Genomic DNA, 16,560 nt, shown 5'->3' on the forward strand with positions numbered 1-16,560 from the left:
AAAAGAGTTGGACATGACAAAGTGACTAACATACAAATTAAGTAAACTAAAGTGAGTAAACTGTTTTTAAAATACTTTAAAAATACAGTATCTTCTATTACATTTGAAACAAAAATACTTTAAAAATAAAACCCAGCCATAAAACATTTGTCTAGGAAAAAGAATTCAGCCATTTGGAATGTGTGAAATAGTCTCAAAAGAGATGATTTCTTAAAAAGTGTTTAAATTTTAGCCAATTTTAGAAATTTAGTAGCGCAATAATACAGGTCACAGCCTGATGGGTTTAAAGCACAGAAATTTTCCATATAATACACATCACTCTATCACATTATAAAACACACACACACACATACACACACACACATATCTATAAAGTAAAGTTTACTAATTTTAAGTTGGGTAAATAATACCATAAATGTGATAAAGTACATCTGCACCCAAAGTTCCCTTGTGCCTCTTTGACTCAATCTCCAACTCCCACTATCAACCTCTAGCAAACATTCATCTCCTTTGTTACTCTATTTTTGCTTATTCTAGTATTTCATATAAAATCAACTGAAATCATCAGTAGGTACTCTCTTGTTTCTGGATCTTTTCACTTGGCCTAATGCTTTTGAGATTCATTTATGTCATTCTGTGTATCAGTAGTTCATTTCATTGTATGGTTACACCATACTTCATCCATTTATCAATTATTGGATATTTGAGTTGTTTCCAGTCTGGGTTGTTAGGAATAAAGCTGCTGTAAATAGTTTATGCCAAGTCTATGCAAACATACATTTTCATTGCTCTTGACTAAGTACCTAGGAGTAAGACTGCTGGATTTTACGGTAAATCTGTGTCCAACTTGATAAGAAACTTTCAAACTGTTTTCTACAGTGGTTGTATCAAGTTGCATTTCCATCATCTGTGTTGGGCATTCTGATTGCTCTACATCCTCATCAACACCGGATATGTCAATCTTTTTAGTTTTAGTCATTCTCTGGGACAGAGGCCATCATGGTTTTATTTTTGCATTTCCCTAACGACTAATTCCTGAACATCATTCAGGTAATTTTTTGCAATTTGTATGTATGTTTTGGTGACATATCTGTTCAAATCCTTTGCTCATTTTTAAACTGTATTGTCTCATTACTGAGTTGTACAAATTCTTTGTACAACCTGGACACAATGCATTTATCAGATCTATGTTGTGTAAAAGAGACTTGCCTTTTCAATTTCTTAAAAGTCTTAAAAAACAAAAGTTTTGACATTTCATGAAGCGTAACTTATCAGTATTTTTCTCTAACAGTTCATGCTTTTTCTACCTTAAGAAACCTTTGTCTAAACCAAGCTTTCTCTGATGTTTTCTTCTATAGATTTTGTAGTTTTATCTCATATTGATATTTACGTTCCATTGGACTTAATTTTTTTTTAATATATGGCTTGAGGTATAGGTGTGAGGTTTGTTTCTTCCAGCCTTTGATCAAATTGCCAACATCCACTGGATCACAGAAAAAGCAAGAGAGTTCCAGAAAAACATCTACTTCTGCTTTATTGACTTCACCAAAGCCTTTGACTGTGTGGATCATAACAAACTGTGGAAAATTCTGAAAGATGGGAATATCAGACCACCTTATCTGCCTCCTGAGAAACTTGTATGCAGGATAAGAAGCAACAATTAGAATTGGACATGAACAATGGATTGGTTCAACATTGAGAAATGAGTACATTAAGGGTGTATATTGCCATCCTGCTTACTTAACTTATATATGAAGTACATCATATGAAATGATGGTCTGGATGACTCACAAGCCGGAATCAAGATTGCTGGGAGAAATATCAACCACCTCGAATATGCAGATGGTACCACTTTAATGGCAGAAAGTAAAGAGGAACTAAAGAGCTTCTTGATGAAGGTAAAAGAGGAGAGTGAAAAAGCTGACTTAAAATTCAACATTCAAAAAACAAAGATAACGGCATCCAGTCCCAACACTTCATCACAAATAGAAGGGGGAAAGGTGGAAACTGTCAGATTTCATTTTCTTGGGCTCCAAAATCATGCAGACAGTCATTGCAGCTATGAAAGAAAAGCTATGACAAACCTAGACAATGTATTAAAAACAGAGACATCACTTTGATAACAAAGGTCCATATAGTCAAAACTATGGTTTTTCCAATAGTCAGGTATGGATGTAAGAGTTGGACCACAAAGAAGGCTGAGTGATGAAGAACTGATGCTTTCAAACTGTGGTGCTAGAGAAGACTCTTGAGAGTCCCTTGGACAGCAGAGATCAAACCAGTCAATCCTAAAGGAAATCAACCCTGAATATCCATTGGAAGGACTGGTGCTGAAGCTGAAGCTCCAATACTTTGGCCAACTGATGTGAACAGCTGGCTCACTGGAAAAGACCCTGATGCTGGGAAAGACTGAGGGCAAGAGGGGAAAGGGGCAACAGAGGATGAGATGGTTGGATGGCATCACCGATTCGGTGAAATGAGTTTGAGCAAGTTCCAGGAGATAGGGAAGGACAGAAAGCTGGTGTGCTGCAGTTCATGGGTCACAAAGAGTTGGACATGACTTAGCTGAACAATGACCTCAGTTTTAATGTAAACAAAATTTAAATGAAACTGATTAAGCACAATAGAAAACAAGTAGTATACCATATTCATCTATTTCAGCATCTCAATTCTGAATGACAGGTAATAGTTATTTCCTTTTTAAAAACTTTTAAATTTGCAATAATTATAGAGTCATTGGTGGCACAAAGGAGCACAGGGAGGTCCGTGGGCCCTTCCTGCAGTCTTCCCTCATGTTAACATCTTTACACAAAACCAAGAAACTGCCATTGGTGAAATCCATAAAGCTTGTTCAAATTTCACCAGTGATACAGGCACTCATTTTGCAGCATGCAATTTTATCATGTGTAGCACTGCATAACCGTCACCATGCAGACACTCTACCATGGCACAAAATATCCCTCCCGTTAACACTTTATAGCCACACCCTTCTCCCTGACATTCACCACTAACTCTTGGCAACCACTAATCTGTTCTCCATCTTTATGACTGTGTTATTTTATGAATGTTATGAAAACAGAATCATGCAGTATGTATCTTCTTTGAAATTTTTTTTCTCTTTGCATATTTTCCGTATTCATCCAAGCTACTGCTTCTACTAATAGTTTATCCCTTTTTATTGCTGAGGGGTATTCCATGGTAAGAATGTGCCACAGTGTGTTTATCTGTTTATCCACTAAAGGGCATGGGGCAGGTTTCAGTGTCTGGCTATTATGAACGAAGCCACTTATGAACAACCATGTGCAAGCAATGTGCACCTTTAACTGTACTTCCTGACATCTATACTGCAAAGGGAGGTAGGGCAAAACCCATTTTTAAAGGACTTACATGTTCAACTAAAACAATATCATGGTCCAGTTACGTAAAGAATCCATGTGCCCATGCAGGGGACATGGGTTAGATCCCTGGTCCAGGAGGATCGCACGTACCTTGGGGCAACTAAGCCTGTGCCCTAGAGCCTGTGCTCCGCAACAAGAGAAGCCATCAGAATGAGAAGCCTGTGCACCGCAACTAGAGAGCAGGCCCTGCTCACCAGAACTAGAGAGAGCCTGTGAGCAGCAGCAAACACCCAGCACAGTTAAAAATAAACAAACAAATGAATAAAAACTAATGTTAGCATAGTCAACAAGTTCATAGAGGTAAAAGGCCCAAATCCTGGCCAAAACTTGAGATGTGAGTGGGCACGTGATAAAGGGTGTGCACGTGCGTATCTCTACATGTGGGGGGCAGTCAAGAGCAGAACAAGTGATGTGGGGTAACTCCCTTGCCCTTTTCAGAAAGCGTGAAAATGTAGTGCTATTTATATTTGTTATGCCACAGAGATTAAATCCTAACACATATTCAAGGTCTGGGAATGTCTGATAATTCAATAATGCTTTAAGGAAACAGTTTTGTTCTCTAGATAAGATCTTTTTAGGCTAATATGAACATTTTTTTCTGATGATCCCAGTCCACTGTAAATGTATGCATACACAACAGATTCTAAATTTATTTTAGGCCAACCTTGTAATATGCTGGTTATAATTTACAGAGAATGAGAAAAATCAGATATTATTATTCAATTAAATACATGACTATACATTTCCTTGATCGTTTTTAGAAAGTCTTCATGTATGCTCTATAATACACTTTAGACAAGAGTAAAAAAAAAAAAAAAAGAGAGACAGCCACTTCCAGATGACATTAACGAGGAAGAACAGCATCCAGCAACAAGAAACCTTACCAACAACAGCTGGGGGCTAAGTCCAGCCGACTCCAAAGTGTGACACATTTCCTCAGTGGAGCTTTCTCCACATAAACACTTCCAAAAAAAGAAACTGCCTGGTAAAACAAAAACAAAACACGTCAACCAATGCCTGCTTACCAAACTCAAAATCTTCCTGAATTGCAATCTAGATCCCTAGAGGAGCAAAACAACAGCAGAGAAGGGAAATCAATGGCTCAGTTTGCTTAAGTGATTAAAGCAGAAAGCAAATCATTACATGTCTCACACTGTCTCCTAAGTATACTTTTTAATTCAGTACAACTTTTATAAGACAATGCCTACCTATCCAGAGAGTCTTCCGTTGACTGTAAAACATACATTCAATTCTTTGGTTAATTAATTTAAAAAGAGGGAGGATTCAGGAAGTAGTTTATCATTCATTCTACCTACCCAAAGCCACATATTCCTCTTCACTTGTCTTCTTTATGTTGACCACATCTTTCTCATATTCTAAATATTCCAGGAATGTTTTCACAGGCAACACACCATCCTTATCATCAGAAAATCGGACAGCAGTCCTGTTGTTCTCTTGCTTATACTTCTCTAACAAGGCCTGGAGCTTAAGGAGTTCTTTTTCATCCAGCCTTAGTAACACGGCCAAGTCCTTAAATTTAGGGAGGAAGGAAGTTATCAACAGACCATTTCTCTTTCTATGACTGCCATTATGTGTCAATTATCTGTCATTATCTGCCATTATCATCTGAAACAAAATGCAAGACTATAAGCAAAAAATGATTTCTTTCTTAATATGATAGCTATGGTGTGCTCTGCTGAAAATGTTACTCTCAACTGATAAGTAGGATGTTATTTAAATAAAATAATCTTGAAACACTACATATTACTGGAAGTATCATTCTTAGAAAGTTTCTTGAGATTATTCAATACCCTTCTAAAATGTCTGAATTTTAATTAACATATATTATTGCTTAATCAGAAAAAAATGTAAGTGGTTGTTAATTGCCAACTCTTGTGATTCTGAGGAAACTAAAGAACTATTTGATATTTAATACTTGTTTTAGTAAGCAGCACAAACACTATAAAATAAAAGCAGTGGGCAACAGTCCTCACTGTGTCTGCATATAAATCCTCTATATGGCTCTCAGGGTTGTAGAGGTTAAAAAGTAACAGATACAACCTGCCAGTCTTTCAAACTGTTTTCACATCAGATGTGCAGAAACATCTCCTGATACTACCACTGGTGGTGGCGGCAGTTTAGTCGCTCAGTCGTGTCCGCCTCTTTGAGACCTCATGGACTGCTGCCCACCAGGTTCCTCTGTCCATGGGATTCTCTAGGCAAGGATACTGGAGTGGGTAGCCATTCCCTTCTCCAGGGGATCTTCCCACCCCAGGCACCCTATAGGTATAACTTAATCAACCTGAACTTTTCTGCTGCTTGAAAGTATTTTTCACTATTGGAGAAATAATGGCAGAACAAAATCTCCTAAAAAATGGCCTTGTCATTTATCATGGCATTCATAGAGTAGTATTACGAAGAGATCGTTAAAATACTTTATAAAATTCATCTATAATACCAAAGATTAAAAAAAAAAGTTAGAATGTGTGGGTTATTTTCAATACTGAGAGGAAATATTTTCAGTATTTGCCAATTCTCATTTTTGTTTAAAATTTCTGTTTATTTCTATACATGTATTTACAATAACAGGCAACTGTTTTAAAACTCAATGAGCTTTCAGATGTACCAAATATGTTTTTTAAAAGCGTTACCAGTGCCTTGACAAATCACTAAAGTCACTTTAATGGTTTTCCTTTAGATAAGTAAAAGACATGAGACCCTGAAGCCACCAATCTGCGCACGGTCACACAGTACTTGAGGGAAGAGAGGACAATATTTCTCTCTGTTCTCTATCACGAGAAACTCTATTTCTCTACAGAGAAAGTAGGAGTTTTGTATATTCTCCTAGAAATGAGCAATATTGCACTTGTACTATAATAAGGATTATAAGGTCCTATCACTTTTTTACATTTTGAAGAATAAAACCATAGAACATTTTCTACAATTATTTTAAGCACTCTGATGTAAGATGGACTATCTTAAAAATGTATTCTATTATGTAGTAAACAACAGCAGTATGAGTTTACTAACAACAACACAGAAGAGCTGGTCTCTTCTGCTTGTTAGAATCATTTTCTTTAAAAGAAATATAAAATTTGCTACTTCCGTTCATTGCACAGTTTTGATTAGCAAACCCTGTCGAAAAGAAGTTGTAAGAAGTAATTTTATAAAAGAACTTAAGGAAAACCAAATGATTCTAGGTACTGACAATGGATTAATAACAAGCTCAATATTCAAGCCTAAATAACATAAATTTAGGAGCAAGGCACAGAAGCCAGCAGGGATCTTTTAAAGAACATAAACCTTTACACATTAAAAAAAAAAAAACTTAATATTTGTACTTCTTTACTATCAATTAAAAAAATAATAAATAACCAAAGAGATGATTTTATATAATGAATAATGGGATTACTCACATTATCAGAGAATGGTGTATCTGAATGAAAATCAGTGGAATTTAACTGACTAACAGACTCATAAAGATGGAGTAATTTCAATTTATTGGCACAAAATTGTAGCAGTCCTTCATCAACAGACTCAAGCTCTACAAGGTAGAAAGAAAAAATATATTAAAGAGAGATATTTAACAGACTGATAAAAATACCTTAATTTTACATAATTTCTTGATGTTCCATTTTATAATATTGCTATATTTTCAATAACAAATTAAGAAGGCAAAAATAATTTTTATATCATGCAAAGTGTCTAAATTTTTAAATGAAGGTGCTATAATAGTGAGAGAGGAGAAAAAGAAAGAAAACAGAAGAGATATTTTAGTCTAGTACTCAAATTTAAACAAATATTTTGGAAACAGGTTTGAAAATATCCTCCCCTCACTCTCTAACTCAAATGTTGTCTATTATTCTCATACCCTGAGAAAATACAATTGGAAAGCTGCCTGGCTCTTCTTATCACAGTGGTCAAAGATACTATAATTCAACCAGAAACTGGACTGTAACACATGCATCCTCAAGAGAGGCTGAGAAAGAGACCAAAAGTAGAATTCCACCCACATCAGTCAGGTTTCTTGTTGAGATTATCGCTGGAAAAATACCCACTCTCTGCATAATACATTCCTGTATGATAAAGGCAGACACTGTAAACTGCAAGACTCTGTTATGGGATACAATAACATGGAAGATTGTCTATGTTCTCACAGCCAAAATAAAATGTAGCATACTCAATATTTGTCATTTTTAGGACTCTCATTGGTGGGTAGAACTTGAAGCTAGTGATGTTACAGAACTCCGACAATGGTGTTTGGTTTACTCCTAGCCCAGTGCAAGGTAAATTTTAATAATTTTTTTGACGTTTTAAAAAAATCCTTAGGGGGATAGGGAGATTTTAGAAGTGTACTATACACCTGATCTGCCTCTTGAGAAATTTGTATGCAGGTCAGGAAGCAACAGTTAGAACTGGACATGGGAACAACAGACTGGTTCCAAATAGGAAAAGGAGTTCGTCAAGGCTGTATATTGTCACCCTGTTTATTTAACTTATATGCAGAGTACATCATGAGAAACGCTGGACTGGAAGAAACACAAGCTGGAATCAAGATTGTCGGGAGAAATATCAATAACCTCAGATATGCAGATGACACCATCCTTATGGTAGAAAGTGAGGAGGAACTCAAAAGCCTCTTGATGAAAGTGAAAGTGGAGAGTGAAAAAGTTGGCTTAAAGCTCAACATTCAGAAAACGAAGATCATGGCATCCGGTCCCATTACTTCATGGGAAATAGATGGCGAAACAGTGGAAACAGTGTCAGACTTTATTTTTCTGGGGCTCCAAAATCACTGCAGATGGTGACTGCAGCCATGAAATTAAAAGACGCTTACTCCTTGGAAGGAAAGTTATGACCAACCTAGATAGCATATTCAAAAGCAGAGACATTACTTTGTCAACAAAGGTTCGTCTAGTCAAGGCTATGGTTTTTCCTGTGGTCATGTATGGATGTGAGAGGTGGACTGTGAAGAAGGCTGAGCACCGAAGAATTGATGCTTTTGAACTGTGGTGTTGGAGAAGACTCTTGAGAGTCCCTTGGACTGCAAGGAGATCCAACCAGTCCATTCTGAAGGAGATGAGCCCTGGGATTTCTTTGGAAGGAATGATGCTAAAGCTGAAACTCCAGTACTTTGGCCACCTCATGTGAAGAGTTGACTCATTGGAAAAGACTGATGCTGGGAGGGATTGGGGGCAGGAGGAGAAGGGGACGACAGACGATGAGATGGCTGGATGGCATCACCAACTAGATGGACGTTGAGTCTGAGTGAACTCTGGGAGTTGGTGATGGACAGGGAGGCCTGGCGTGCTGGGGTTCATGGGGTCGCAAAGAGTCGCACATGACTGAGCAACTGATCTGATCTGATACTTTTTAAAAGAGGTATTTCTAACATGTTGTATGCACTAAGGGAGTTTTCTATTTGCCAAAAATCAATTTTACATGTGTTAAGAAAAAAATTTCAAAACCAGGATGCTTACTGTCCTGCAACAGCATTAATATTTATTTATCTGTTTAATTTTTGGTCATACCATGCAGCATGTGGCATCTCAGTTCCTCCACCAGAGAACTGAACCAGTGCCCCCTGCGGTGGAAGTAGAGTCTGAACCACTGTACCACCAGGTAAGTCCCCTGGAACAGCATATTATGCTTTATCTATTAAGCCACTCTGCTGCTGCTGCTGCTAAGTCACTTCAGTCGTGTCCGACTCTGGGTGACCCCAGAGACGGCAGCCCACCAGGCTCCCCCGTCCCTGGGATTCTCCAGGCAAGAACACTGGAGTAGGTTGCCATTTCCTTCTCCATAAGCCACTCTAGGCTGGCTTAAATATGAAGCCTCCTGGCAGTTTAGGGGTTGGGACTCTCCCTTCCAACATAGGCGTTGAGGGTGTGATTTTTGGTCAAGGAGCTAAGATCCCATGTGCCTTGTGGCCAAAAAAACCCAAAACATAACACAGAAACAGTATTGTAACAAATTCAATAAAGATATAATTCACACAATAAGCAAGCAAAAAATCACAACTAGATGAAGTCAGTATACCACATACTACATTTTTAACTGATGTTAGGAATTCAGAATAAATTTTTCTAGCTCGGCTGGATAGAATATGGAGTTACAACCCCACAGTTACAGATGTAATTCTTTTCCAGACAAATATATTCTGAACAGTAAAAAACAATCAGAACTGGTCATGTAATCATAGTCTGTGATTCTGGAAGCCCTAGTTCCATTCATGAGGGAAGTGGATGAAAAAATATGGATTCCATACACTGACAAAACATTAATCAAAGCATAGAATTTAGAAAAAAAATCATTATCATGGTCAAAACAACATTACTGAGAGTTAAAATATAATGGCAGCAAGACAGCCTGGTTGTTTTTTTGCTTACCACCAGCTATCTTGTCCCCACATGCCAATGGCTTTCAAAACGCTTTACAACTATTATCACAATACTCACTTCCCATCATTCTATCTTTCCTCATAATAGATGGATTCAAACGAAAAATATTTACAGTAAGAAAGAGAGTCAACATACTCAGAGAAAGATCAGTAGCATACACTGAACAGGGAATTTTAAAAGTCCCCAATGACAAAGGTATGAAATAAGTTTTCTTCTTTCTTATACATTGTTTCTTATACATATTACCACATCAAGGTAACAGAAGGGCATCATAAACAGTTAATACTTCCTATGGTCAGAGTTACAGAATTTGAGGTGAGACCATAAACAAACCCTATTACCTTGGTTTTTTAAAGTGTCCATTAATGTCTGAGTGATGTTTTTAAGGCAGGAAAATGGTAAACGTTCGCTTGCCAATATGCTTTCCAATGCCTAGAAGAAAAAGAGAAAAAAGAAAGTGAAGTCGCTCAGTCATGTCTGACTCTTTGAGACCCCATGGACTGTAGCCTACCAGGCTCCTTTGTCCATGGGATTTTCCACGCAAGAGTACTGGAGCAGGTTGCCATTTCCTTCTCCAGAGTATCTTCCCAACCCAGAAATTGAACCCGGGTCTCCCACGTTACAGGCAGATGCTTTTACCGTCTAAGCCACCAGGGAAGCTGCCTACAAGAAAGATAAGGAACAATTTTCGTACAAGGCAAAGATCTTGGTTTTTCAATTTTACATTTATGCCCATAGTTTCACTGCCCCAAGTTTCAAAGGGAAACTCCATTTTAAGATGTATTAATCATCCAAGAGCTTAAGTTGCATCATAAGTAATATGTAATCAATTTCATGTCATGCCAAATATGGTACCATGACAAGAAGTCCAGACTGAGAATGAAACAACTTGGAAAGCAACTGAGGTTCAACAGGATGGCTGAGCAGAGACAAAGTTATTCACCAGTAAGAGTTTAGTATATATGCATAAATGAAAAGCAGACATTGCCATTGTCATGCCAATAATAAAAGCTGACAACTTAATTACTGCTATGTTACTGTGCTTAAGCATGGCTGGCTCTATCCACAGGCCAATCTAGATGAATATATTTCCCACCTCTCCACGCCTACTCTCCTTCTGCCTACTGGTAGATATTTAAGAATCTTCATCATTACTTCACTCCTAAAAGAGCAACCATCAGAATCACTAGTGGGTTACACACAGCACTTAAAGTTCACACTTGTCCTTTCATATCAGCATGTTAAACTGAATTTTGAATTATGAGATTAAACAGTATAAAAGGTACGCTATGAATGTGGCATGAGACAAATAACAAATAACAGACTTCATCCAACAACAACTCTGTGTGTCTGTTGGGGAGAAACAGGTGCAGAGAGAGGGCAGCTCTGGAGGTTGGGCCGGCCTAGCATGAGGCAAATGCATGGAGGATATAAAGAAAGTGACCCAGGGACTTCCCTGGTGGTCCACTGGTTAGAATCCGCCTTTTAATGCAGGGAACACAGGTTTGAGCCCTAGTCAAAGAACGGCTGCCTGCAATGCGGGAGACCCGGGTTCAATCCCTGGGTTGGGAAGATCCCCTGGAGAAGGGAATGGCAACCCACTCTAGTATTCTTGCCTAGAGAACCCCATGGACAAAGAAGTCTGGTGGGCTACAGTCCATGGGGCCACAAAGAGTTGGACACAACTGAGCGACTTCACTTACTTACTTACAAAGAACAGCTGCCAGGCAACTAAGTCTGAGCACAAGAGCCTGTGTGCCAAACTAGAGAGGCTGTGCACCACAACAAAAGATCCCAAATGCTGAAACGAACATCCTACGTGCTGCAACTAAGACCCAAAGTAGCCAAATAAATGAATAAAATATTAAATAAAAAGACAGAAAGTGATCGAAAAAGGCAAATACCTAGGAAAATGTCATCTGCCTCTGTGTGTCTACTATCACACAAGTTAGCAGCTCACTGCCTTACTAATATTATTCAGTCTTCAAAGTCTAAACTGGTTTCTTTCCTCCCTTAACTGTTGTAAAACAATACACAAATTTAACTATTAGGTTGTTTAGTATTTTTTATAAAATTCATAGCTTCATACGAACTTCAGCAGTATTAAAAAAATTAAGGAAACAGTTTGTACTGTTCTAAAGTTTCCTGATTTTATTGTTCTATGATGTAAAAAAGATGGTATTAAAATGAGAAAAATTTTGTGGGTTCTGACCCTCCCTTTCTAAGACTGAAGCCCTAAACTGCTCTCCATATGCTCACTCTGTCAAAAGAATCACATTTAATAATGGAAACTCTGCCCCAAGGAAAATGAGAACCTATTAGTACTGTCAGTGGAGTGGAAAACACAATTAAAAGTCAGAAACCTGTCAGTTTTACAATAAAATGATAGTGTTTTTAGAAAATGAGTGCCATAACAGAATAAGAGGGATAGAAAGAAACCAGTATTCACTAAATCATCCTACTATTCAGATGCTGTGTATTATGAAAATGACGCATTTGGTAAGGTCCTATTTGAAGGAGCTTAAAAGATATAAAGAGGAAAAAGCTGGGGAGCTAGGACTAATACACATGAAATAATCAGAAAACAAGTGTAATCAGCCCTCTGTATCCATGGGTCCTCATTTACGGATTCAACCAACCATGGACTGAAAATACTCAGAAAGAAAAAAATCCCACAAAGTTCCTAAAAGCAACTGTGAATTTGCCCCATACTTGAAACTATTTACACAGCACTTACGCTGTATTTACAACTGTTTACATAGCACTTACACTGTGTTAGGCATTACAAGTAATCTAGAGAGGATTTAAAGTATACAAGAGGATGTGTGTAGGTTATATGCAAATACTACACAATTTTATGGGGCTTCCTTGATAGCTCAGTTGGTAAAGAATCCGCCTGCAATGCAAGAGACCCCAGTTCAATTCCTGGGTCGGGAAGATTCTGTGAAGGAGGGATAGGCTATCCACTCCAGTATTCTTGGGCTTCCCTTGTGGCTCAGCTGATAAAGAAGCCACCTGCAATGTGGGAGGCCTGGGTTCGATCCCTGGGGTGGGAAGATGCCCTGGAGAAGGGAAAGGCTACCCACTCCAGTATTCTGGCCTGGAGAATTCCACGGACTGTATAGTCCACGGGGTCACAAAGAGTTGGACACAACTGAGCCACTGTCACTTCACACAGTTTTATAAAGGGACTTGAGCACCTTCAGATTTAGGTATTCACAGGGGGTCCTGGAATCAACACCCCCGGGGAATCTGAGTGAGACTGCAGTCATTAGCCCTCTGTTCTGATTAAAAGCAGGGTTCAGAGGGATCCCTGAGGACCAACGAGCCATGTCAGAACCCAAGCAGCAACGGCAGGGATTTGGGTAAGAGGAGTGGCAGTAACGTAACGAGCTACCATATTACAACCAGGAGCCTGGAAAAGGCAACAAGTCTTGATTATTCCATGAGAAGCTAAGAAGCAACAGGGCCTCTTCTACAGTATCAGTGTGAATGTAAATTAGTACAAGTATTTTGAGAAGTAATTTATCAACAACCAGCCAGAAGCTCATACCCTAGAGATTCCACTCTAAGGTATAAACTCAAGAGAAACTCTTACATTTGTGTGCCAGGAAACATTGTACAAGGATAATCATACTCTTATTGTTGGTAACAGCAAAAAACTGAGAACGTAAATGTCCACAGACAGTGAATAAATAAATGACAGTCACAGAGTGGAATTCATACATTACACGAGTTAGCTGCAGGCAGCAATGCAGACAACTTCCAGAAACACAATGGTAAGAGAATGGAGTAGGTCACAAAGAAGACAGAGTAGGACTCGATTCACTTCAAGTTCAAAAAAGTGGAAAATGCATCACTATGTTTTAAAGGAGTCATACAGAAATGCTGTAACTACAAAGAAAAGCAAAAGAGGAACACAAAATTCTAAACACTGGTTACTGTAGGAATGGGAGAAGGGATGGGAGGAGGAGGGACATGCAGGGAGGGCTCTTCAGAGTTCCTGGTAACATCCTGTTTCCTAAGGGGGGTGGTCATACACAGCTTTGTCTTATTATTATTACTTAATTTGAATATATACTATGTATGGGTTCTCCTGTATATAAAACACACATACTTCCATGTATGGTAGTATTACTTAATCAAAAAAGAAGAAAGACAAAAGAGAAGAGAAACTTTTGCATGGGGATGTAAAAAAAGGATGAACATGCATAAAAACACAGAAAGAGGATTTTGGCCTGTCATGTTTTTGGAAGGAAATAGGAAAATACAGATTTTATTAAGAAGGGAATATAACAGTCACTTGGCAGGAAAGATCTTTTATTTTATACACTTACTTGTTTTTTGGTTGCAGGGTATTTAATATCAAGAATTAATTCCTTTATTTCTGTTTCAATCAAATCTAGAAAGAAAATTAACCAAAATAAAATTTTGGTTCACTTTTACGACAGGTAAACTTTATTCTAAAAGAAAAACACATGTATTTGCACTATCAGTCAGTCTGAAGGATTTCTGAGTCCTCTTGGAAATTACTGTTTTATTGTTACAAATTTTAATAATCCCTCGATGGCATGCTTCATCCTTCAGAATAATTCCAATAAAAGCTATACATGATTACTTGTACCTCATCTCATTCCACAAAGGAGTTGCAACAGCTTATAAATGCACTAAAGTGTTTTGCTTGCTCCATTTAGAATATTCTATTAACTTTAAAAATGCCATGACAGTATCCTTCATTTTTATTAAAGGACACCTACCAAGATTGGGACATTTTGCTTTCAGCAAGGTTCCCAGTTTCTTCACTAAGTGCATGTCCTTGGCTCGTTCACTCTTCTTATCGCTTAAACAAAAAAATACAACAAGTTCTTAAAGAAAGTGAAGCTGTCTTCCTTCTAATTCTGATACATCCAAATTTCTTTTCCTTTTCTACGCTTCCTATTTAACTTTAAAGGGATCAGTCTAGAGAGAAATAAAACAATAGCTACAAAACAAAGCTATATTTAAAATGAACAACCAACAAGAACCTACTGTATAGCATAGGGAACTCTGTTCAGTGTTGTGTGGCAGTCTGGATGGGAGTGGAATTTGGGGAAGAATGGATACATGTATATGTATGGCTGAGTCCCTTTGCTGTCTACCTGAAACTATCACAACAGTATTAATCGGCCATACTACAGTACAAAATTAAAAGTTTAATATATATATATATAAAAAAAAAAGGACTGGGAAAAGTCAGTAGAGGGACATTAATAAGCTGGCACGCGATACAACTTACCTCAATGCTAAGTGGAAAGGAACACTGACTGTTTTCACACTTCCAGACACTGGATCAACCAGGCAGATCTGGTAAGTCTGGGGCTGCCAACTCTGACTAGTAATGTTATTTAAGCCCATTATTTTATAGCCAGGATACAGAAGCCTGAGGAAATCACAAACCAATATGGTAAGCCACGGAGTTTATATGCTGCAACAAAAGATCCACATGATGCAATGAAGATCCAGGGTGCCACAACAAAGCCCCAAGGCAGCCAAATAAATATTTTTAAAAAAGTAAAATAGAACCTAACTGCCAGGGTTCTACCTTGTTAAAATGTGCTAGAAAATCACATAACCAGGCTGATGTCGCAGTGGCAAACAAAGCACTCACATGACTTCGTATCATCACCAGGGGAATCGGAAAGAATCTTTCCTTTCCAGCCTCCACAGTGTAAGAAGGGATGGGGACAAGTGGGGCACCAAAGCTGACTTTAATTCAGTAGTGTATCACGGCCTCCTCAGTCAGATTCCTTTGTTATTAAACACTTAATCCATAATTACATAGCAGCCACTCATGGGGAAAAACCACAATAAAGGACATTTTAATTCTCAACCAACTTGCAATCTAATTAAGTAGCTTTAAACAGAAGCTTTACTTGAACAAAAGCATTTCTTTTTGCAGCCAGGAAAAGGCTAGGGTTTGCGGCTTACCTGCAGTACTTTCCCACGTTGAAAGCGCCAACTCGAGGGCCCTGCTGTGTACTCCACACTTCTAAAATGCCCCTTCGTGGTGCATAGATCACAAGGAACTGAGCCACTCGACTTGGACCCTGAGGACTTCCAAATGGGGAAAAGTCTCCCTTTTCTGGCACTCTTTCGTGGAGGTCCTCTACAATCTGGATCCAACCAGTCTGTGCATCTCGATACCCTTAGAGACAGAGGAAAAGGAAAGCCACTTAGATATGGAATCTAGGTTTAGCAGAGCCTTCTGAAGCACTCCGTAATGTTTTAGTCAGGGGGGCTCAAGAAAAGCAATAAACGTATATTCTCTTTTATTATGAAATATATTAAACAGAAAAAATTATAATTATGACAAATCCTAAATTGCCAAGTCTCATTAAAATGTCAGTTTGCTACAGTTGGTTCTGATCACTTTCTTTTTTAAGAAGAAATCAGTTATCACGGAAGGTTCCCTGATTTCCATCCCTTCCTCCCTCTCTTTAAAAAATTCTGGAGAGATTTTAAGGTTCAGATTTAAAGTAAAAATCCAATTAAAATAGAAGATCAAACTGGTTTCCTGCAATTCAGGTCCCTTGGTGGCACACAGACAGAGGGAGGACATGGGCTGCAGAGCAACAGGAAGCAACGCCGGCCTGTGAGAAGGAAAATGCAGCTGACATGCCTTTCTATTCCCTCTCTTCCCAGTAACGGGGAGGAAAAGGACAGAGTGCGCCAGCTGCAGAAGACAGGCCACACGGCAGTCATAGCGTCACCAGAGTGGATCT

The 16,560-nt window shown here is 38.3% G+C and overlaps 1 protein-coding gene across 2 annotated transcripts in view; it reads right to left on the bottom strand.

Annotated features, from left to right (window-relative positions):
• Nucleotides 1-16,560, bottom strand: part of RAB3GAP2 (RAB3 GTPase activating non-catalytic protein subunit 2) — a 103,775-nt gene that overhangs the window by 25,673 nt on the left and 61,542 nt on the right. Inside the window, exons 14-21 of one of the 2 annotated variants that reach the window (XM_061382227.1) lie at nt 15,767-15,983; nt 15,075-15,218; nt 14,557-14,639; nt 14,137-14,201; nt 10,141-10,231; nt 6,815-6,942; nt 4,715-4,928; nt 4,283-4,380 (exon numbers count right to left, since the gene is read on the bottom strand). In XM_061382227.1, coding sequence (XP_061238211.1) covers nt 4,283-4,380; nt 4,715-4,928; nt 6,815-6,942; nt 10,141-10,231; nt 14,137-14,201; nt 14,557-14,639; nt 15,075-15,218; nt 15,767-15,983 — 1,040 coding nt within the window. The remainder of the gene's footprint in view (nt 1-4,282; nt 4,381-4,714; nt 4,929-6,814; nt 6,943-10,140; nt 10,232-14,136; nt 14,202-14,556; nt 14,640-15,074; nt 15,219-15,766; nt 15,984-16,560) is intronic. The other variant, XM_061382229.1, reaches the window with a different exon arrangement.

This window comes from Bos javanicus, chromosome 16, assembly GCF_032452875.1.
Source record: "Bos javanicus breed banteng chromosome 16, ARS-OSU_banteng_1.0, whole genome shotgun sequence".
Classification (NCBI taxonomy): Eukaryota; Metazoa; Chordata; class Mammalia; order Artiodactyla; family Bovidae; genus Bos; species Bos javanicus.